This window comes from Solea solea, chromosome 12, assembly GCF_958295425.1.
Source record: "Solea solea chromosome 12, fSolSol10.1, whole genome shotgun sequence".
Lineage (NCBI taxonomy): Eukaryota > Metazoa > Chordata > Actinopteri > Pleuronectiformes > Soleidae > Solea > Solea solea.
This window is the reverse complement of record NC_081145.1, coordinates 6819156-6843580: the sequence shown is the minus strand read 5'-3', so window position 1 is coordinate 6843580 and position 24425 is coordinate 6819156. Positions and strand designations below refer to the sequence as shown.

Below are 24425 nucleotides of genomic sequence, written 5' to 3'. Positions count from 1 at the left end.
CAACTTTTTCAGCAACTCTGTCACTTCGACATCATGGCGTAGATGTGGACGTACGGGGGGTTACACTGGTGGGCACCGATAAGTTTACAAACCAAGTACCGTGAAGTTGTTTTAAACTGTGAACGAAACGAACTAACGGGAATATTTTCAGTTATTTGAGCAGTTTGGGTAAGTGACTTCGTCTGTATGGTTTCGCTGTGATTTATTATTTCCACTAATTCGGGTTTTTGTTGGAGTTGCCTGGAAACAAACGGCTGTTGTGGCTCGTGTGGGCGAATGTACACGTAGTTGTGTTTAAGGTTACTTTTACAATGTTCTTTAAACGATGCTGACGGATTAACGGACACCAAAATGCCGTTTCCCTAACGTGATGCATTCAGGGGGGTTAGAGCATCAACACCAAGTCACTGGTAGTTCCATTTCACATTTTCTCACGTTTGTGGACCCTTGCACGATAAGAAAGGGTTTTGTGCAAACGTCGTTGATGTATAGCCACTCTAGACAGTAGTCTTAGTTGTAATGTAATGTTGAAATTTTACAAAAAATACTTTTCCTCATGTCGAGGTTAGAACAGTCGGTCATATTTAAGCGTCTTAAAAAGTTCCTGACGTGAGAAAGTCAGTCTAACATTAGTTTATGACTCTGCTACACACACACACACACACACACGGAGCGAAGTAACTCCCAGTGCCCGAGGACACCACTTTTCTCACTGACTCATTTGCATTCACTCGCGACACTTCAGCTGCTCCAGTGTTGCCTTCAGGTGTCACAGATAGGAACATACGATAATATCGCGAGAAATTGGACAATTGTTCGATTTTATTGCACATCACGTTAGAAAGCTCTCACAATATGTTGATAGTGGAGAATTTCCATTTTTCAGGGTAATTGTGAATGAGGAAAATTGTCAGTATTCCATGTGAATCACTTGAACCCTTTTGCCAGCATGCAGTCCTAGTGTTTTATTTTGGAATGCCACTCCAGTTTGTCCTTATGTTTTAAGATAATGTGCACATGGGATTTGTGCCCATTTTGTTCAAATTTACGGAAATAAACTCAGTGAAGGTAAATTACATATGACAGAAGGCTATGCCAGTTTTGTGATTGGCTATTATTTTGGTACACAAACTCGTCCAATGTCAATAGTATCCACTGTTGACTAGTGAAGTCAATGTTAGAGTGTTTCTGTAATCTGTGAAATTTGATCAGCTGTTGCCCTCCAGTTGACCTGAAAGTAAAGTATTTACTTTCCCTTTTTTCAAATGCTCTCCATAACAACAGTATTGTCTGCAAACCAGACACCACAGCGATTCACCATGTCCACATCCTAGTTTTGGTTTCAGTGCATTCCTCCCTATGTTTTGGAGACGACATGGCAACTCTAGGTGTGGCATTTTAAATGTCTCTTTCTGTGTGATTTAACTCTGGGGGTTTCCTTCACCATGTTAATCATTACTCAGATTTTAGGGAAATCTCTGAGCTGCAGATTGCAGATACTTCAGTCTTTACTGCTGCAAGAAAATGCATGTAATTTACATCAGAAGAATGCAAGTCCAAGTTGGGCTGCAGTCTCTCAAAAAGCAACCGGTTTAATTTTTAACACAACAAATGTAAATTTCCAAATTTAAAACTACAAGGAGTGCAGTAGTGAGCAATATGAAAAGTATTTGTCCTGCTGTCCCCACATAAATTGATTTCACGTTTCTTTGTTATCATACTGACAGAAAAATGTAAATAATATTTTATTCAATTTTATCCCGTGGAAGAAGGGGCTAGTTATTGATTGAAATCTGGACCTCTATACTAATTGTTGGTCAGCACTTTTTTGATACCAATTTCATTGTATCTGCTTGTAATAAAACATAACACATTGCAGTAAAATAGTTTAGTTTTCTTCTCTCATATTTGTGCACTGTAGTTCTGTAGCTCCATCATCCACTTGAGAAATGAGCTCCGTTGTAACTCCCTGATAGCCCACCATGAGCACTTTTAAATCTCAGTCAAACAGCATGCTGCATGCTTATTGGCTCACTGACGCTAATGAGATTATCTCCTCACGAACCAAAATATGATATAGAAAAATGACACCTTATTGACATAAGGTGATACAGAGGAAGTTTGATACCCACAGTCGATACCACAAATCTTTTGAAGTTTCATACCCAGCCCAGTGTAGAAGGAAGCACTTGATTTAAAAACTTTATTTGCTCTTCTCATTATGTGTGTTTACATGGCATCACCCATTGAACTGTGGCCTCATGAGTCTTTACCAAACATAGTGAAAAGGCGGCTTTACAGTCGTATTTTGTTATAATATACACCTCAGTGTTTGGTATTTATAAAATGAGTGTCAGGGTATACTGCCTGCTTTCCCAGGTTTGAAATAGCCACAGGTTATTCCAGAGTGGTGCCACTGCCATGCAGGCAGCTGATGAATGCCTTCACTGTGTCTGCTGCACCAGGGAATCAGTGTACACGCTCAGCCACATTGCTACATTTCATGCACCCTCAAATTTAGAGACTGTTACATTGGCCCAGTCACGGGATTGCATTTTAGCAGACAATTTGCTCATAGTACAATAATAGGCATCTTGTGTTTGACACACCAGTACAACTAGAGTTCATGATGCCTTAAGCAAAGCTTTGTTACCCTTAACCAATCTGTTTCTAGTGCTGCTGAGTAGAGCACCCAGTCTGTGAGGTGAAACAGGATGAGGTATGTGAGCTGGAACTAACCTTTTTTCATGGAAACATTGTGTGTAGGTAAAGACTAGGTCAGGGCATGTATGACTCACAACATGGAAAGTGTCATTATGTGGTGAGACATGGAGCTTGCTCTCCTCATATCCCCTTAAACTGTCACAGATTTAGCTTTATAACCTGGATATAAAAAAGCAACAGTTAAGTGCTGTATGATGTAGTGAAAATTCCTTTCCCCCTAAGCTTTTTTTTTTTTTAACTGGTCTCAGAGAGAGTGAAAGCCAGATCCTTGTAAACATTTTTTCCCTCAGAGACAAGTGGCTCTGAGGCTTCTATTTTGTTTTCTATTTCCTGTGTGTGCAAGAGTGCTCAAGCGTGTCCCTCCAGTGAGGATGGGTTACATCAGTTCTTCCCGCCTGAAGGGACCAAAGCTGATGGATGTGAAAGGCCATTATAGTGGTCTTTCTCTGCGTGTCACCATGGATTTCATGACTGTTTTCACCAAAGGGCAAGATTGCTTTTACAATTTCACTTCTTGTTTTATGTTTGGCAGTAGACTGGCAGGTGTTGCTGCATTTGTTATGCATACTGTAGCTTTGCATTGTTCTCTAGTGACTTTCAGTCAAAATACCCTGATACTATGAACAATACCCTTCTCTGTGTGTCTTACACTCCCTGTAAGTGGTGCTTATAGAAGGAAAGACAGTAAGAGACTTTGTTTTTGAGAATGATGCTTACTTGTAGGGATTTTTGAGATATCTCCTTTTGATGGTTGGAAAAGATTTCCCACTCCTTAATTCTCCTTTAATTCATCAAAAAAATTAAAACAAAATGGCGCTGAAAAGACTACTAAGGAAGTCCAGTGATGGAGAATTGGTTTATTAATAATTTTAAGCATGTCTTGTGTTAGTTCAGGTATAAACATTTTTTTGTACTTTGTTGTGGGTTTTCTTTGTTAATAATCATTAGTTGCAGATCTAAAAATGCACACTATCTAAAATCTTTGTTTAGTAAAGCAGATGATCTGGTGGCCAGAAAACACACTTTTGTTTACATATGACTGGCATACCATGGAGGCATTAGAGGACAACGCACGTCTCTGTAATTAAGTGTTCTTTGTGCTGGGCTGTGTGACCACTGGATCCAGGATGAAGCTACAGAGGAGCTCAGAGTCAGACACACAGTCTGTTTTAGTGACACATGTGCAGCAGGTTTCTGAGCAGCATGTCTGGTCTTGGCCCAACGTGTTTGAAGTATGTTTTGTAAAAGGTGTTTCTGATGCGACACAAAATCTGACTCAGGTGTTTGAGGCCCTGCAGGCTTTCATTCCTTTTTGAGTGATCACAGCACAGACTGTCTGTGTAGATGCCTCCTGTTCAAGAATTCCACTCTTGCATGTGTTATCTGAGTGTTGTGAGTTTTCTGTAGTTGGTCCTCTGCCTGTTTATTCCCTGTGGATCCACTATAGCATGGATAAATAAATCTGGTCACAACAGAGAAGCTTTGTCCTTTATCATCTCCTGAATTAAAAATGCCAGTCTGTTGGGGCAAAGTAAAACCATCTTAAGGGTTCAGCACATTCTCCTCATCACCATTTTTAACTGAAACTTGTTAATAACTAAATCAGTTAGTTGTTTGAACAAATAAGCAGCTGACATTTTTTTTATAATAAATGATTTGTGCTGGCGAACTGTCCAGGGCCTATCGCCCTATGTCAGCCGAGATTGGCACAGCACCCCCCGCGACCCTCTGGTGGAGGATAAAGCGGTAGATGAAGGATGGATGGATAAATGATTTGTCATTATCAAACAAAATCCAAATGATTCCTTAATTTCACGTTTCTTCTAAACCATGGCAATGTAATGCACATCTTTGTCTTTTGTGGGCGTAATCTGATTTAGAGCCGGAAAAATTCATCGGCAGAATTGTAATCTGCAGCTATGTTTCAAATGTATCAATCAATTTAGACATTTTCCAACCAAAGGTGACACTTAATGCATCCAGCTTGTGAACAAATGTGAAGATTTAATCTGGGTTGTTTTATAATTTGCAGACTTAATGTGTTTTGGGTTCATTAATAACAGATCAATGAGTATAATCTTTAGTATTTGCCTCAATCTGAATATCTTTTTATGTAAATAAAGAAAATAATTGAAGGGTTAATTAGTCCTAAAAATAAAATATGGTTCAAATCTTTATTATTTTAGTGAAGAAATATAACACAGACTATAGATTTTCTGATGTCTGATGAGATACCACTGTTGTGCTACTGCTGATACTAAGAATTGCACAGTTCAGTTTTCTGTGGGTGTTACATTTCCTCCTGCTTTTAACACCATCCTGCCTTGTGCAAATAACTGTTAGAATCTGTGCTGTTGTGCCTTTTTTCCCTGAATGTCTTGTCTGCTATTCCCATTTATACAAGTGGGACCCACACTTACTCCAGGGCAGGCAGCCTGAGGGAAGTATTTTTACCCTCATTGAGAAACCACTGAGTAACTTTGGAGTGACTGGTGGCATGCTGGTTCCTCTCATCTCCACACAGCCTACTGTGCACTGTGATGATTCTTACGTTTTAGTGTGCGCTCATTTTACACATAATGGAAAATGTGACCACAGGAATGCTGAAATAACAGTCTGTTATATGGCCTGTGGGTGGTTTCTATAAAGTTTGAAAACGATCTGATGTCCCACTTGTTGGACACTCCCAGGATGGGAGGCAGTGACTAATTAAAGGAAAAGGTGTGTGTGTGTGCCTGTGTACATGTATTTGTTACCTCTTTAGGACCTTTACTGGCATAACCACTGACCTTGTCAGGCCCAGTAGTCCTCACGGACTAAAACCTGGTCCCAGTGATGCAGAACCTTATTTCTGAGTAACTGAATATCTTTCCTTGAATGGTAAATTATTATTAATACAATCATTAAATTTTAAGACCCAGACATGTTTTAATCTTTAGTACATCATTGGTTTCTGAAACACATTTTATTCCAATTGTTGAAATCCTCTCCACACCCAGATGTCATTAATAAATAAAGTTGTCTGGGACAAAAAAAAGAGAAAAAAAATTCTTGAAGAGGGACAGGAAAGATAGCTACAGACACTTTTTTGTTGCAGACCAGTACAACAAATAAGACAAATGTTTTAGAATCCAGTTATGCATTATTGCTTTATAGGGAATATGTCAAAGATCCAAAATATTTGTCAGTAGCGACACATGTGGCTGTAACTGAATTGTGGCCTTATCAATATGCTTACTCTTGTGGGGTCTGCACCAGTGGTGAGCAAGCTGTCTTTTGCTTTTTATGCCTTTGTACCTTGAGTGTTGTGCTGGGAGCCAGTCATTTGTTGGTATTAGTGGACTCCATTCCTATGCAAACTACAACTCTAATGCTACTGTCACATCCTTTTAGATTTTCACTGAAAATCCTTCTCGACTCCAATTCATGCAAGTCAGTCTACAAGCCATTGCAGGCATAAGAGGCAGCTGTGGAAGGTCTCAGTTTTTGATGTTTGTTCATTCTTTGGCATTTATTTTTGAATGCATGAATAATCATATCAACAACCCCTTTTAAGATAGATCAAAGTAAGTGGAGGATCCATGGTCAGGTCAATGTTCAGCATTTACAGGCAACAAAAGAAGTCACATAGCCATTTTGAAATCTCTGTTGAATGGACAACTGGAATGAGAGCACAGATGAAGCTGCTTGTCACACATCATGCTTATGAGTGTGGAACGTCGGTAAGAATGCTGTGCAAAATTGGAAAAGCTGTAGGCAGCAGTACGCTAGCTTTTCAGAGTACACAAGCAAAAGGGAAGAGCAATATATGGCAATATAGGTGAAACCTCGGTGTGTTTCAAACAGGACCAGAGAGACAACTGCATGTGTGATTTTTCGATTTAACACCCATAGAGAAAAGAACTGCTGTGCTGTTTGGGCAGATGTCCAGGACTGGTACAACAAAATGCATCTTCACAGAGTCTCTAACAGGCTTACTAGTGTCCCACTGACAGGATGTTCTCTGTGCCAACATTTTAACATAAATGGCCTGATTGATATTCTGAAATGCATCATACATCAGTCTTACTCTGACAAACACAAGACCTCTGAAGTGATTTCTGTTTTAGTTTCATTGTCTAAACTGCCACATACCCTAAGTGTTTGGATGGAAATCTTTTCCTGCGTACTGCTGAGCTGATGTGTTTTTATACTAGAAACCCATCTTTTTTTATGCATAGAGGGTTATGGAGGATGTACTGCAGTTTGAGTCTAATTCTTGGGTGGAAACCTTCTGTAACAACGTGTTTACCGCTGACCTTACTTAGCCTAAAAAGCTAAACACAACAGGAACTGGTTTGCTGGATTTGTCCTCAGTGCACTACTGAGAGTAACATCTCAAGCGCACACTGACTTGTGTAATTACATAGACTAAACTAGTGCGTCATGCTTTTGGGTTTGTAGTCATAATAAAGATGAGTTAAATTTTTATTCCTCCATTCTGGTTTGTTAACTGTAAATGCACTGCTTCACTCGATTTTAAATATGGTATCCATTTTAAAGGATATTTTTACGAGTAAACAAACAATTTCAGGAATGACTCAAACATATTTTACTTCTCTCCCTTTAGGTTCATCAGTGACTGAAGATGATGTCCGATGCCAGCGACATGTTGGCAGCAGCCCTGGAGCAGATGGATGGCATTATAGCAGGTAAGCCTCTCCTAAAACATTAAGCACCAACATAACATTTGTCGTTTAGTCATGGTGTGATTCTGTTGTTTTCTTAGCTGGGTTAAAGCCTAAACCAAGAAAGTATGTGTTATATATTCTGAAGCAACGATAGCCACGGCCACTGACTGGCTGAGGTTGACTCAACACTGATAACAGATTATCTCGTGTCGTTTTATGGTTCATTTCATAGCTGACATTTTAGATAGTCATCGTGGGATTTCTGGAGGTCTCTTTGTGGCATTTAGCGTTTAATCTGACCTCATGTAGGCCATGTTTCTTTAAGCCACATTCAGTGTCATTAAATTTGTTTAAATACTGATTTGTTTAAATGTATTGTGTATAATTATGTCATTTAGTAACCATAGTCTTGTTATTCATTTACAATAAAAGTGGATAATAATCAGGTTCCTTTTTATGGTGCAAGGAATTTTTACTGTGAGATTTGATCAGTATGTGGACCTCAACCACAAAATGGACTATTTTCTACGTGCTATTAATATCAGGAGTTAAGTGTGTAAAACTTCTTATATAATTAAAAATAATTACTTGGTGAGGTTTGTGTCATTCTTTGCATTTTAGTGCTTTAGTTTTCTTTATTTCTCTCCTGTGTTTTACCTCAGGATCGAAGGCTCTGGACTACTCCAATGGGTTGTTTGACTGCCAGTCGCCCACTTCCCCATTCATGGGCAACCTGCGGGCACTTCACCTTCTGGAAGACCTGAGAAGTGTCCTGGAGATGATGGACACTGAGGAAAGGGAGAATCTGCGCTGCCAGATCCCCGACTCCACAGCTGACAGTCTGGTCGAGTGGCTCAATGGTCACCTGGTGAGAACCTTACGTGTAGAAAATATTTGATAAAAGGAACTAGCAAAGATAAGAAGATTTCTGATTTGTAACACACATTTTCATGTCATATTGAGTTTCATTTCTGTCTTCATTAGAACAGTGTTGTCTCAGGACAGTTCATTGTGGCTGGGAATTGAATATAATATAAGTGTATTGAGACAGAAAATGTACAGAATATGACTCGCATGACTCACAGCCTAAAGGTGAACCCATAAAGGATTGTTTATACAGCTTTAAAAAGTAGTTCTCCTCAGTTCACATTTGACATTGAAAACATTTTTTTTTTTCAACAAGAGGTTTTGTCTGCAATGGTTGCACAGAATGTGCTCCAAACAAGCTTTAGCACATCTGGTTTGCTGCTGATTAGGCTCATTCTGAGTGTTGTATTAAAACTCCATGATTGCACACAACAGGGGCAAACAATCCCGTCTCCCGAGTAGACAAAAACATGTTTGCTAAATAAAAACATGGCTCTCTGGTGTTGTCAATGCCACAGTCGGTGTGCTGTAAGAAACACTTCGTACTCTTGGGAACCAGAGTTGTGTTTGGGAGAGTGATGGGCTGCAGGCCAGATAAATGCCAGAGTTTATGTGTAATGCTGTAACTCAGTCTGTGTGCAGCAGACTCGGTGTACAGCTGACTGCATTCTTAATCTCAGCCATGTAAGGGTTTGTTTGAAGGATTAATATGGGGCATCCAGTCAGTCACACTGAGATCTTTGCCAGACACTGAAACCTTTTATTTAATGAGTGAACTTTAGCACCATTTACCCATGTCTGCACCTATAATAACCTTTTATGACTCTTTGTTCCTGCAGTCCAATGGGCACATCTCTCTGAGTGGTGGTGACCACTATCAAGAAAGACTTACCAGACTAGAATGTGATAAGGAATCCCTGGTGCTTCAGGTATCCATCCAGCATAATCCAAAAATCCAATCTAATTTTTATACCCATGGACCTATTACGTAATGCCTTTGTTTCATGAAGGTGAGTGTGCTGACAGACCAGGTGGAAGCTCAGGGAGAGAAGATTCGTGACCTGGATTTGTGTTTGGACGAGCACAGGGAGAAACTCAACGCCACTGAGGAGATGCTGCAGCAGGTGTGTGTTTGTTTTCTAGGAACAAATTGTTTGCACTAAAGTTCAGGGGGTCGCACTGTAGTGAAAGTTTCGTACATGTACGACAAGGAGCTGGGAAGCTTGAGGTCATCTCATATTAATTTTATTAATTTCTGAGAAAAGAAAACAAAATGTGAGGGTTATATTAAAAAGTTAATTCATTTCAAAGAATACTGTTTAAACATGTTATGAGTTTTTTATTGTGAGGATAAGCACATGTTTAGATATGAGCACCAGTATTACCACAAAGCACTGAGTAGGCCTTAATCTTTATGGAAAATCAGCCCCATCGTCGCCATGCTGCTATAAGACAAACAGCAAGAATACATACAGTCCTTGCCAGTGACCTTTGGAGATGTTATTGTTACCCTCACTTATGTTACTATTGTAAATATCTACCAAATATCTGTTATGTCTGCTCCCTAAAAGGTTGTTTTATAACAGTTGCCATTCTTCATTGTAGGAACTTATGTGCAGAACTGCACTGGAATCCCAGAAGCTTGAACTGATATCTGAACTGTCGAACCTGAAGCTGAAGTTTAATACTATCGACAAGGAGAGAGTGGACTTTGATGACAGATTTAGAGACAGTGAGGTATGTGAGCATAATTCTTAAGGACAGGCATCCTCGTTGTCTCTGTCCAGTTCCATCTTCTCTCATGATACACACACACACATGTTCATTTGCACAGCTATTCTTCTTAGGACTTCTACTCATTTGGACAACTGAAAAAAATCCTAAACCGTTCACCTAACCACAATTCAAATGTTAGCCTTAAACTAAACCAGTTCCGCAGAAATGAGTTCCTGGTCTCCATGAGGACTACTGGACCTGACAGGGTCAGTGTTGGTGACAGAAAAGGTCCTTAAGAGTTTATACATACACACAGACATCAAACACTCAATCTTGTTGTCTGACACCTGTGTGTGAGAGGGACATCTTATTTTACTGTCAGTCTCAAAGCAGCTGTGTTTTCAGTAAAAACAGAGAGAGAAGTATGCCTGCTGTGTTTATTGTTATTTATTATAGATGCTATTTGCGTGATTTAAGTCTACTGCTCTTTGGTCAAAAGCTTTACATCATAAAATTGTCACTCATTACCCTATATAGAATTGTTTTCCAGAGAGTTCTTCTCTTACATGATAATTGAAAACGTTCAAATACATCATCTTATTGTTGGAGCAGTGAAGTGTCTTCTTTTCCCTCTGGCACAACAACTTAATGTCTATGTTTTACTTAACGCAACATAAATCAGTTCTTCACAAGCGGTTTCCTGGAATTGTGTCACTGTTGCTGCTTTGAAGACTTTGCTTTCCTAGAAATGCAGTCCCTTCAAAGATAGATTTGTAGATTAGTTTAAATTTAACTACATATTCTGCTGAAGAAGAAATATTTGTACAAATCTAATGCTTCATGACAAAAGATTTGTTCAGTTTGTTTAATATAACTCCTAACAGTTCAGTACGACTCAAAGGGGTTGCCAAATATTTTATTACCTTTCTCTGACATGGATTTTCTTCTTTTTTTTTTCCAGGATCTGATTCTTGATATTAATGAACTGCGGTACAGATTGACAGATATGGAAAGTGAAAAACTACTGTATGAAAAGAAAGTTAAATCCACAAAGGTGAGTTGTCACAGTGACTCTATGAAAAGCCTTTCAAGAGTATCTTATTCTTTTTTTGGTTGTTTGTCTTCTCCAGCTAAACAAACCACTGAAATGAATTTTATGTGGTTTACCAATTTGTTATTTAATCTCCTCACTAAGATATGGCTTTTCTTTCATATCATGTAAATCCAAATCCTGTTCATGAGAAAAATAAGTCATGCCATCATGTTATCCTTCCTTGATTATTGTAGCTCTTGTGCACATCTGCTGTTCATCAGTATTGGGTCAAAAAGGACATTACATCATCTCATTGTTTCCTGCTGATAACAGCTACCTTCATGGCTCTTAACAAAATAATTAATGAACTGTTTTTGTTCAGAAAGTTTATTGGCTCCTAGTTCGTTTTTATTGATTGTTATGACCTCATTTGATCTGTAAGGATGTTGCTGGTTTTATCTTGAGTCAAACGGACTGTCTGTGTTTTTGAGTTTACACTTTATAGTTCTTTCCTGCATTCCTATTTTCTCTTTCTTCCTTGGGTTGTCTCTCTACTGTAGTCGCTAATGGCCAAGCTTTCTAGCCTGAAAATCAAAATGGGCCAGATGCAGTATGAGAAACAGAGGAAGGAGCACAAACTTCAGGCAATGAAGGTTTGCTTTTCTCAGGGTGACTGTCGTGCTTGCCATATGATTATGGTTTTGACCTCTCCCTTTGGCTCCTGTTCTGTTTTTATGTTTAGAGGAAACCTCCTACTTGGTACAGATCAGCTTTCTTTACCCGTTGAGGCAAATGGTGTCATATGTCACCCTACAGTAAAATGCAGTGTTAAATGTGGTCATATGAAGATATATATCACTTCTTCAGCAATGCACCAGTGCAGTGGTTCACTGTTGTGCTTTACTTCCTTTAACTTTTCCTTTTATCCCTCTTTACTCTCGTGCCTCTAACTATTCTTATCCTCATCTCCGTAATTAATTATCATTTGTTGCCATGCACGATTCCTGCATCAGTGTCTATTGTCATTACCTTTGCTCTCATCTGCCCCAACACAGAGCACAACAGGTGTGGCCTGTGTCTTTGTAGGTCATGTCATCATCTGTGAACCTTGTGTTGTGGTTTGTTGTTTGTAGTGTGGGGGTATGCTGCGGGGGGAGGTGATGTCTGTGAAGGAAATCGCCTCACTGTTGTCTTCTGTTGGACAGGAGGAACTAGCCGTGCTGAGGAGGCAGCTGGAGGGCAAAGATGGAGAGATGAGGAGACTACAGGATGAGACAGGCTTCAAAGCCATGGCCTTGAGCAATGCAGATCCCTCAGACAGAGGTGGGCCAGCCGGTTGAATCGCAAGCCAATCGAAACATAAACATGCATGGCGTTGACTATCATATTCAGCTTTATGTTAAAGCTGCTGTCAATAAAATACTCAAGTCAAAATCAGTGATAAATAGTTCTCTTATTCCGACAGCTGTCACTGATCTAGACTGTACAGATCTGGTATGAACCTCTGTTTTGAATGATCCCGTCCTGTGATCACAAAAACCACATTCTGAGATGGTTTAAGGATGTTTGTGGCCTCATTGTTGAGCTGCGTCTGTCATCAAGATGCAATAGAGACCGCATCCTCAGCAGATGTCCTGACACATAACAGTTTTACAGTATTTTATGCTAATTGGCACCCAGATGTTGATTTATATGTAGTCAGCCCCAAACAGTATTAACACTGATCATCACCATTTATATTTCTAATGGTTATTTCATGTTACAGCAGCGTGAGTAGTGTCACTTTCCCTGTAACTCATGCAGACAAACAAGAAGAGTCACTCATGGAATGACGTGTGCATTTGCATAAAGAACGGGTGAAAGTTGAACAGGGACGTATTCAGAACACTTGTTAATGCCAAGTGTGACCTGTCGTACTTAGCAGTGTCTACATCCAATCAAGTCTTTTAAGCCTGATGTTTATACCAGGTCTGAACGGGGCCCATTCTTCACTCAGTGACATGGGTCTCTCAGTTTCAGGGAGTTAGCCAAATGAGGGTATTGCTGACAGCAGCTTTAATATGATTAAGTGGTAATATCTGTGTATTAGCATTAGGCTAATTCAGAATTTGCAACCAACCAGTTTCTGTTTCATAATTCTTTGTCCCGTTTAGTCTCTCATCCAGATGAAACTCTTAGAAAGAGGCTGAAAGAAAAACGTAAGGGGGGTTTTTATGTTTGTGTTTATCATTGCACTTAATTACTGCACCCATCTCAACTCCCGTTTGCATGAACGAGCATGAGCCATCTGAACTCTGCTTGTCCATTATAACCCACTGGAGTGCCGATAACTGACCACAGAGCACCCACCCTCTGTTAAACTGTTGTTTTTCTGATTTTGCAGAACAAATCCCAAGGTCGTCCAGAGCCCTTATTAGTTTGTTATTTGTGTCCAATCTGGAACAGCAACAGGGAATGTCTGCTTTTCTGTTTTCACTAGGAATGAGGAATGAATTGTGTTTGTCATAACTGTTGAGGCTGCTTACTCATCCTCCTACCTTATGTCCTATAATAATCATCTCTTCCCCTTAATATCTGTCCCTAAACTCCTCTGTACCTTCCACTGCTCACACCAACAACCGATGTGTACCCTGCTAACCTGTAATGTCAGTGTCATGGTCAGTGTTGTGTGACAGTCACTTTGTAAGCAAGTTGTCAACCTTTTTGTGCCTTCATCCATCAGTGACCTTTCACATAAGTGGAACAGTTTCATTTTTCACTGAGTGCACACTCTGTGTCCTCCTTCACTTAACATGTGTTGTGATTTGTTCACACGTGGGCAGTTTCAGTCCACACTCAGCATTAAAAGGCATATTGTGGTGAGCCACTACAGATTAATGAATGGGTAACATCTGTCATTACTGTGCACTAACAAAATAGTAATAGTATGGTAATCAGTAATTAGTTCCTATTACAAATTACCTTACTATTAGTATATATTGTTATATTAAGTATAAGTATATTAAGTGTTACTAATAAATGTATAGGAAATAGAAATGGAAGGAACTTCAGAAAGTTGGTGGAGCCCTGTTGGTTTGTTTTGAATGCAGAGTTTCTGGATACAGACGAGTCCATGACTTTTAGAAGAAAAACATAGAACTTTTTGAAATATTATAAGACTTTTAATGTTGATGGTCGACTGTACACAGAGCCATGCAGCAGAGTGTGTGTTCTGAAAAATGAAAATGCTTTACTAAAGGTGAAATAAATCCTGTCCCTGCTCAGACAAGATTATGGTAAATTATTTTTTGAAAGATTTTTCTAAACAAAGAATGTGATTGTGGTTTTGCTGGAATTTGATGCCAGTAGTATTGCACCCAGTATCATCTGAATGTTTTATATCTTCTGCATATTCAGGCTTATTGTCCATCTCCACATGCGAAAGCTTCATTAGTGCAACAGTATCTAATACGTTTTCTTTCCTGACTAGATGTGGAAGTGCAGAGAATGAAAAAGGCAGTTGAATCTTTGATGGCAGCCAATGAAGAGAAGGTACGTTTGACAAGTTGTGATGAACTCTGTGTGACACCAGGCGACCGACCTTCACACACTGTGCTTTTCATGTCATTTGCAGGATCGTAAGATTGAGGAATTAAAGCAGTCGTTGGTACGGTACAAGAAAGTTCAAGACATGGTGATGTCGGTGCAAGGGAAAAAAGGTGAAACTTCTCCAGATACATGCACCATAGTATGTTACATAACTAAAGGGCTCCCTAAAGCAAGGCCTTTGACTATAGCTTTAGAATAAGCATTTTATATTAAGTTCAGGCAAACAGTTTTAATTTTAATGCAATTATACACTTTTAGACATTTTGTTGTGTGCTATATTCACTATCTGCCACCAAACTGTATTAAATATGACACCCTTAAAAGGATACTCTCATATTTGAAACTGAAGTCGACTGACAAACAACAACCCTTTGTTTGTCAGCTTGTTTTCCTTTGGGTGTATTTGTTTTTCTCCGAGCTGAATGTTTGCTGTTGCAGTGGTTTATGTAACTCTGTTTGTGGGGATGGGTATTGAAATCTATTACTGAACCAATCCCATGTTGTAATTATGAACGACTGTAGGATTGAAGAGCTGCAATGTAAATGTTGAAACATTTTTAATTTAGTATTCTAAACAAGATTGATTAAGAATATTTTACCTCACCAACTTTGTTTCTGGTTCTTCTATTTTGCACTTTTGTAAAAGTCAGTGGTTTCAGTCACACCGTTATTCTCTACTCTCTCTAAAAAAAAACAAAGATAACGAGTACATTGAGAGTCATGGTGATGCGTCTCTCGCATTTTTGTCGACCATCCTTCCACCCACGGAGCCAGAAAAAAACGAAGAAACAGATGTTCATCAGTTGAAAAGGAAAAGCCCAGATGAGGTTTGTATGGCATCATGTGATGTGTCAAAATCATGATCACAAACATCAAAATTGTAGAATATGAAATAGAAGTTATTTACAAAAGTTAGTTATTTTTAGTGGTCTTATTTTCCTACTGTATGATTAATTATCTGTTGCACTTTTTTTGCCCTCAAGCAGCTTCAACGGTCATTAAACTCTAAAGTGGGCTGTGAAATGATATTCAGTTTCTAAAATCTCACACTTTTGAGAGTGTTGAAGGGCTTGATGTGCAATTAGATAACGTCTCATGAAGCATGTCATTCTAGTCCGCTGTGCTCTTACGACACCAGGGAAATTTACTTAAGGTTTAATTTTGGTAATGCACACTTTAAAGTAATTTGCCCTTTGTTTTTTTTTATCATTCTAGCTGGAAATTCTCAATGGAATGAGTTTAAATTCTTCACCTTCACCAAGCTCATCAGACCCAGAACAAGTGTCTGAGTCCACACCAACAGATGTGGAAAGGTAAATGTAGACTGCAGAGCCACATCTAAGCTGATGCTGGACTGTTTTTACTTTACCACTACTTATATTGTATTTTCAAATGAATAATGCAAAGTTATTGTTGTTACTTCAGCAACCACGATACCACAAAGATGAGCAGCCAGGAACATCTGGACAGGAGCAATAATGAAAAGGTAAAATAGTAAAAGTCCTTTATTAAACCAAGTACATCCAGTTAATGGATGTATGTATAAGTTATGCACAAGTGTGGAGTTGTTGCTTAATTCAATTCTCTGTCTCATTAGATTTACCTCAAAGTCCAGCACATAATATATAAACACTGCTGCTGTAGATGAGTATTTGTTTTGTTTTTTAGAATACAAGTGAGGAAGTCAGTAAGCTGAGTGAAAAGCCACCTTTGAACCCATCTGCCACTTTACCTGCCGCCACCACCACCACCACAGATGACGAAGCCTTTGGCTCTAGAAAGGCTCGTTCATCTTTCGGAAAGGGTTTTTTCAAGATCCGTGGGGGCAAGAAAACCGGCAGCTCTCCTAACCTTGGTAAGAGCAGAGCACATAATCCAGCAGCTGAATAAAAAGTCATCTCTGCATGTCAGTGTGCAACTGACTGGCTTGTTAATAGAGTGACATTTTCTTGAAAGTTTTTTCTTCCACCATGGACAGCATTTGATTTTCCACAGCCACACCCATGGAGTGTACTATATGGAGCGTAATTTGCAGCCCACACAACCTGTGGTCCCCAGTTAATTATGGAAGTCTTTTTTTGTGTTGTTGAATGCCCTCCGTCCTGTGTGCGTGTGAACCAATGACATGTATGTGTTTGTTTTCCTTCCACCTTCCCAGTCCTGTTGTTATTACAATCACAATTTCTGTCCTCTTGTCTTATTCTGTTTCTGTTGGACCCTGTCGTGTGTGCTTTGTAACACACATGAAGACCGCAGCCGGAGTGCAAGTGCGCCTATGCTAGGTACAGTATTGACCACAGGTCATTGTAGGGCTGCCGTAGCTTTCAGTGCAAATGGAACTGCTGGTTTTCCCCACATATTTGTTCATCTGTTCCTTTTTTCTTTTAAACTCAATCAGCTGACATCCTCTCACATTTCAGTAGCTGCAGTACTTTAACAACCACACCCTCGTCACTATCCACTGTTGCACAACTGTTGGCTGTCCCAACATCCAGCCAGTGTGTTGTCTATGTTGATTTGCCTGTCTGTCTGCATGTATTTGTTTACACTCTCCCTTCCCCAAACTCAAACCTGTGTTCAACTTGAGATCCACATTATCAACTGAAATGGTTGATTTGGATCTTAAATCCCACACTAAAATACTGAAATAGAACTAATTAGATTTCTTTACTTCTAATGAAATAAAAGGTTATTACATTCTGAAGGCCTTTGCACATCAACGGCATGAAATTGCGAATAATTTGGAGGTGATTTTCGACGAACCCTCACTATTGACATCAAACATGACAGTTAAGCGAATAAAATTTAATAAAAGGGAGGTAAATACATCTTGGATGCTGTCATTTCACTGAATAAAAAGGAGAAAAGAAATCAATGGCTTCGACGAAGAATGAAGAAGAGAGGAGAGCTTACTGTAGGATGTTAGACAGTTTGAGGTGGGTCCAGTTTGTTTGGAAACAGTCCCAGTTGGAAGCGAAACTTAAAAAAAAAAGGCGGGCAAAAAAAAGTTGTGTAGCTCACATTTACTGGATACAGGTCTGAAAAACATGAATGAAACACACGTAAAAAACTTGTCTGAGGTGCAAAGGCCTTGAGTCTGACATTGGTCACGTCTCATGCATGTGCTCGAAGTGATGACGCTCGCTGCTATGACCTCTCCATCTGTCTAGCTCTAGGATTATTGTGTTTTCTGGTCTAATGCAGCAGCTCTGTCTCCACTGCTCTGTGTGTTGTCTGCGTGTGATGCTGATGATGTTCTGTGGGAATGTGTTTGTGTAGCTGAGACAGAACAACAGGGTACCGACCATCTCGATTTGGCCGGGCTGCCGCAGAGGTCAGCAAACAGCGACAGCACCCACACACTTCCTACAACCCCAGAGGGCAGGAAAAAATCCAAGGGAATTATGAAACTCTTTGGGAAGTAAGTAGGAAAAGGAAATGAGAATATTGGCCTCTTGACTTTGAGAAGAATTTATGAATTAACCAATAAAAAAAAAAACATGGTTAACAATTAGAATTCCTCAGGAGTTAAAGGATAGAAGTAAATTATTTCAGCTAGAAATAATTCAAATGATTAATTTACTGTGAATTTTTACATGAGTTGTTTAAGAATGTCATAATATTGAGACTTTAATGGTATTATCTTTAAGGTTGAAAAGAAGTCAGTCTACCACATTCACCCTCGACGATAACCTACCAGAGGGTGAGTTCAAGCGGGGTGGAGTGCGAGCCACAGCAGGACCCAGACTGGGTTGGTCACGTGACCTCCAACAAGTCAGCAAGTAAGTCTGTGCATTCAGCCTGAATAATGACTCAGAATGTGGTTTCTTTGTTTTGAATCTGGTGTGCAATGTAGGTACAGTGCAGAGATTCTCTGACAAGATAACAAACATGGGTTCATTTTTTTTAGTCGTCTTTGTTTCTTTTTTATCCTTTCAAGGATGTGTCTGTGTATCTTTTTTTTTGTTTTTAAAAAGTGTTCTCTTTCCATTGTGTTTGTCTTAGTGATGTTGATGCTCCGTTTGCACGCTGGTCAAAGGATCAGGTGTGTGACTGGCTCCAGGATCAGGGTCTCGGTCTTTATGTGAACATGTCTCGTGTGTGGATCTCCTCTGGACAGACGCTGCTACAGGCCTCACAACAGGACCTGGAGAGGGTGAGATGAAGCACAAGAAATTCATACTTATTCTAAGAAGGCAAAATGTTCAACAAGTAGTCCTTACTTGTTGTCTGTGTGGGTGATTTAGGAGCTTGGCATCAAACACCCGCTGCACAGGAAGAAGCTGCAGCTGGCTATCCAGGCCCTCGGCTCAGAGGAGGAGGAGAATAAGGGAAAGCTGGACTACAACTGGGTGACAAGTGAGTACTCCCTGTCGGTTGATAATGAAGTGATGGATTAAGAGATAATTCAGGTTTTTTAAAGTGTGGTTATATGAAATATTTATATATTACTTGCCCTTATCGCACCATAGTGTCCGTGAACCACCTGAGATCCTGACACACAGTCTCACTGATATCATGGCTGCATGCTGGGAAAGAAGGAAAATTAGATTTCAGCCACCTTACAAAAGGCTCAACTAATAAAACTTAAATTTCAACATTAAGAATATGTTTGCCACTCTTTATTTTGGCTTTTCTGACCAGAAACTGAAACTTCTGAAACTCTCCATACCAACTTCCATCGATAAAATCAGCAATTTTATATGTCCCTGCATACAGGAGTTGCAAATCTGCTGCTACCTCCATCAGTTAGTTCAAATTTGTCATCTTGTGACTTTGAGGTTTTAAATCCTGTGGATAAGTAGGCAGCAGAACACCAGCATCTTTTGTGTTCCCGTGTGTTTTGAAAGGCTGATTTTCTCAATGGACTTTGGTATGGGAGATGAACCGGGTTTTAAACTAACACACATGTATTGTAGATGTGGGCGGGTGTACATTTTATCATGTTACCAGTGGTATTAGATGTCATTCTCCCAGACGGATCCATGGACGACTTTTTTATTGTTTTAATCAGTTTGTCCTAAAATTGTCAACTCCCTTCTCTTCCTTCCAGGGTGGCTTGATGACATTGGTCTTCCTCAGTATAAGACCCAGTTTGATGAGGGCAGAGTGGATGGCCGCATGCTGCATTACATGACAGTGGTGAGTGTTGATAAGATGCTGTGGGTGCGACAACTCTAGTGCCATCTGACATTAGGATTATTACAGAGCTGTAGCTCCAGTGGAGACAGTCTGTTCTCACTCTGTATATTTCTGACAAAGATGAAGCCTCTGGCTCTTTGTCCCTGTGCCGCAGAAACAATGTGACATTTATGTTAATGTTATGTAATGATATACTGAGACACAATTTGATCCTTGCTTGTATTGTTAAGATTTTTACAATGATGTCTTCCTTTGTCCATTAGGATGACCTGCTTTCTCTGAAGGTGGGAAGTGTCCTGCATCACCTCAGTATCAAGAGAGCAATACAAGTGCTTCGACTCAACAACTACGAGCCCAACTGCTTACGTCGTAGGCCATCAGACGAGGTTTTGTAGCACCATATTCTCCTGATATTGCTTGTGATATTCATGATACATGAAGGTGTATGCAAGCATACTCTTACTTATTTCCTTTCCTGTGCTCTCTGTCTGTAGAACAACATTTCTCCAGCAGAAATCTCCCAGTGGACCAACCACAGGGTGATGGAGTGGCTGCGATCGGTGGACCTTGCTGAATATGCCCCCAACCTGAGAGGCAGTGGTGTGCATGGAGGCCTGATGGTGAGGAAGCCATGTGTTTTTGTCTTTTTTGGAAAATACTGTCTCTCCCAAATGCATCCACTCATAATAAATCTCCCCACACCTCAGGTTCTGGAGCCACGGTTCAACGTGGAGACCATGGCGTTGCTGCTGAACATCCCCCCGAACAAGACTCTGTTGCGTCGCCACCTCGGTACACATTTCAACCTGCTCATCGGCTCAGAGGCTCAGCATCTTAAACAGGAGTGTCTTGAAAACCCAGACTACACACTGCTCACTGCCACCACCAAAGTCAAGGTAACACAAGAGGCCTGAGAGAAGGTGTTATTCTTCTAAATCAGGTGAAATTCTATAAAATGTAACTGGAAATGATAAAAACTAAAGTCATGTTTCCATTGAGTGGAACGGTTCGGTACAATATGGGGCTTTTTTGCATTTCCATTAGGAAAAGTACCAAAATAACCAACCCCTACTGTTCCATTCTTTGGAACTCTTTCCCAACTCCACCCATGACAGGGAGTTAATTTGGCGACAAAAAAAATATTACTCCTTTGTGATCAGTGTAAATATCTCATGGAAGTGGAGATAATTCAACACCCACTCTATTCTCATACAAAGCTTGACGTCTTGTTGGGTCTCTGTGTTCTCTCCATGTTCACACCAGCCAAAGAAACTGCCGTTTGGCAGCTTCGGCAGTCTGAGGAAGAAGAGGCAAGACGAGAATGAGGAGTATGTGTGTCCAATGGATGTGGAGATGCCAAAGGGCAGAAGCTTCCAGAAAGGCTTTGAGCTCCAAATCTACGAGGACGAACTTGACAGACTCCAACAGGTGAGTGAAACATAAGTTTGGCCTTTCTGACTTTGAGCCGCATAATTCAAATCATTAAGAATGGATTTTGATTACATTTTCTGTGAATATGGGTTATGAGTTAAGAAAAAATAATATATACACAACTATGTTACTGTGTAGTTTGGTCCTATGTTTGGGAATGGTTCAGGGTGTATTGACTCTTTGGGAAACTGTATCCTTTGTGGAGAATTGATCGGTGTGTGCTCCCTGTAGGTTTTATTACACACCGTTTGCTTTTTCACATTCAGTAAAAGCATAGATAGATAGATCGTTTCTGTTATCAACTGTGTGATAAGACGCTTCTCTTCTCACAGATGGAGGACTCTGAGGGAACTGTGAGACAGATTGGAGCTTTCTCTGAGGGCATTCAAAACCTGACGGTGAGAATCTTCTCACTCATTCATATCACATATTATAATTGGACATGAAGCTCATATTTCTCTCCCCCCCCCCGTTTACCAGAGCATGCTGAAAGATGACGAGTTCTTCAAAGAGATTTCAAATTCACCCAACCCCAGTGTAACAGATGAGGATTCCAACGCATGAGACTATCGGGCACCTTGAGACCTGGTCCTGCTGTGAATGAAACTCTGTGCCAACCCTGACCACCAGACACGTTTCAACTCCACCCCCCCGAGAACACTCCACATTTCTTTTTAGTGTTACATTCAAAGATATGAGCCAAAAGTATTAGTGTCTTTCTAGTTTCTGTTTTGAACCATGGTGTCGTGACAGCCTACAGTCCAGTAGCCACTATTCCTCCTGAACTTTGTCTCATTACCGTCGTCGGATGACAGAGGAAACACTTGGGGCAACACCACTGTTTGCCTGCCAGCTGGTTTCTGGAGATCATTTTGAACTGGGTTATGAACTGGCATCTTTTTTATGACAGAACTGAAGTGTCAGCCAGCAGAAAGATGACATCTAGAATATGCCGACATAGATTTAATATATATCTTCGAAATTGATTTCTGACTGTAGAAATATTGGGAAAATGAGATGAACTTGATAGAAAGCAATATGCTGAGTGGACGTCCCTGTTTTTAGTGTAAAGTAATAAGTGAGACAGCTGCTATGTTTTCTACAGAACTAAAGCCTGCTAATTCATTGATGTGTCTTATATCGTATCCTATTCTGGAGACTTACCAGGTTTTCACTACTCATCAGTAATACTCTGCATGCATTTGCACCAATACATATCATACAGTACAAAACCTAAAGAATATCATTGCATGGTATTGAAATCCAACACAATTATACAGTATATGAGTGTCTTATTTTGTTAGAACCATGGATTGATTTTAATGGAAACCTGATAACTTGCAGGTATTTTTGGAAATAGATTTGTTGCATTTTCACATTTGTGATTCAAGATAATGATGTAATGATCTTGTGGCCATACCTAAGATGATAAAGTGTGTTCTCCTTTTTTTTTATTATTATTTTTTATGTTTAGGACCAATAAAGTAATTTAAATCACTTGGGCGTTTTTTTTTATGGAAAAGTTGCTAAATTCCCCTCAATTCTGAATGAAAGAGCAAACATTTGTCATTAAAAACATGGCCATTAAAGACATTAAAGCAACATGTCTGTGAACAAGTGTGAATTCTTTGCTATACACAGGAATAAAACCAATTAATGACAGTTGGTATCATAGCTGAGCATAACATAAAACAACTGTTTGTTTGAAAGGGTTTTGGATGATGTAAGTAATATTTGAGTCTACACTCTTTTTTTTTCCTCTTAAAAAACGCATCAAAGCCAAAGAGGAACATTCAAAGTACCACACGAGAATAATGTTCTTCCTTTCTATGTCTGTGTAAAGATGTGTGTAAATGTCTATAATCCATCTGTGTTGTCAGGTCTTCAGTGTAGGTGTTTCAGAGATTAAATTAAAGCTCCAGAGTTAAACATCTGTTGTCAAAACACTGCTTAGGACCAACTCCACGCCTTTTCTGAACGGACGACTGTAGCTCCATATTCCAACGCTCATCTTTCTGTATCTCACTACATGACTCATGTTTCAGAGCGCCATGGTTAATTCCTTAACCTTAAGTTCCCTCCATCACTTGTGACATACGATGCAACAGTTTGTGTCACCACAGACATGAAAACAAACCACCACTGTATTGACAAATGGAGTCCATGATGGTTTGACATTTTTAATTATTGAAAAGTTACACACTTTAATGATGAACTGAATGGTAAGTGTATAAAACGTTGGAAAATGGTCAAATAGAGCTGAAACGATTAATCGATTACTAAATTAATCGACAACTATTTTGATAATCGATTAATTAGTTTAAAGCTTTTTTCATGATTAAAACAAGATTTCCAATTGTTTAAGCTTCTTAAATTTTAATATTTTCTTGATTTCTTTGCTCTGTATAACAACGAAATCATTAAAAGTGTATCATTTTGGTTTGTGGACAAAACAAGGCATTTAAGTTTATCATTTCACCGAACATCATCATTTCACTGATCAACATTCAAGGTTTTCTTATATTTTATGGACCAAACGATTAATCGAGAAAATAATCGACAGATCCTAAGATTAATCGATTATGAAAATAATTATTAGTTGCAGCTCTATGGTCAAATTAAGTTATTTTTGGCTTTAAGGAATAATGTTTTACTAAGAAAAATACAAACATCCAATATTTTCTTATTTTTTTAGGATGCAGTTGCAATCTCATATCTTCTACTGAAGATGCACATTCAATACAATTAAAAAGTTTAAAATCATACAGTCTTGTGTGATACTACAGTATCACCAAGTTGTGATACTTCTACAGCTGTGTCGTGGAGAGCAGTCTGACCAACTGCATCAGCGCGTGGTACGGCAGCACTACGGCCATGGACCGCAAACGCCTGCAGAGAGTGGTAAAGACAGCTGAGAGGATCACCAGGTCCCCACTGCCCTCTCTGCACAGCATCTATCACCGCAGAGTCCACAGGAGAGCTGCCACCATCATAAAGGACAGCACCCACCCACAACATGGACTGTTTACACTCCTGCCCTCAGGACGGAGGTACAGGAGTGCCAAATGCAGGACCACACGTCTAAGGAACTCTTTTTACCCCACTGCCATCAGAATCCTTAACAGCTGAACAGGACTACAATAATCTTGTCACCTGGTTACACTGTCACTTAATCTGTTACCGTCACTTTAAACCTGACACATGTCACTTTAAATCTGTTAAATCTGTTTGCACAGCATCAAATTGCACAACCA

General features: G+C 39.6%; 1 protein-coding gene across 4 annotated transcripts; it reads left to right on the top strand.

Annotated features, from left to right (window-relative positions):
* The first annotated feature begins 11 nt into the window (after positions 1-11).
* On the top strand, positions 12-22668 carry ppfibp1b (PPFIA binding protein 1b). Of its 4 annotated transcripts, XM_058645020.1 has the most exons (27): positions 12-168; positions 7334-7415; positions 8057-8262; positions 9101-9190; positions 9272-9385; positions 9867-9998; positions 10939-11031; positions 12216-12333; positions 13164-13208; positions 14480-14541; positions 14624-14708; positions 15298-15425; positions 15814-15911; positions 16024-16084; positions 16267-16453; positions 16848-16880; positions 17878-18019; positions 18249-18380; positions 18604-18754; positions 18846-18957; positions 19652-19740; positions 20004-20126; positions 20235-20360; positions 20448-20636; positions 21004-21168; positions 21504-21569; positions 21652-22668. In XM_058645020.1, exons 2-27 carry the CDS (start codon positions 7352-7354, stop codon positions 21733-21735), a joined length of 2895 nt encoding a protein of 964 aa, XP_058501003.1. In that variant the 5' UTR covers positions 12-168; positions 7334-7351; the 3' UTR covers positions 21736-22668. The 4 variants fall into 4 exon arrangements, with proteins under 4 accessions (XP_058501003.1, XP_058501005.1, XP_058501004.1 ...); XM_058645022.1 differs by lacking the exon at positions 13164-13208; XM_058645021.1 differs by lacking the exon at positions 16848-16880.
* Positions 22669-24425: the final 1757 nt, after the last annotated feature.

Bases quoted from the DNA above. Each gene is read 5' to 3' on its own strand.
- ppfibp1b (XM_058645020.1), top strand. From the start codon at position 7,352: ATGATGTCCGATGCCAGCGACATGTTGGCAGCAGCCCTGGAGCAGATG. The intron at 16,085-16,266 runs GTAAAATAGTAA...TTTGTTTTTTAG, and splicing joins ACAGGAGCAATAATGAAAAG to AATACAAGTGAGGAAGTCAG. The intron at 21,169-21,503 runs GTGAGTGAAACA...CTCTTCTCACAG, and splicing joins AACTTGACAGACTCCAACAG to ATGGAGGACTCTGAGGGAAC.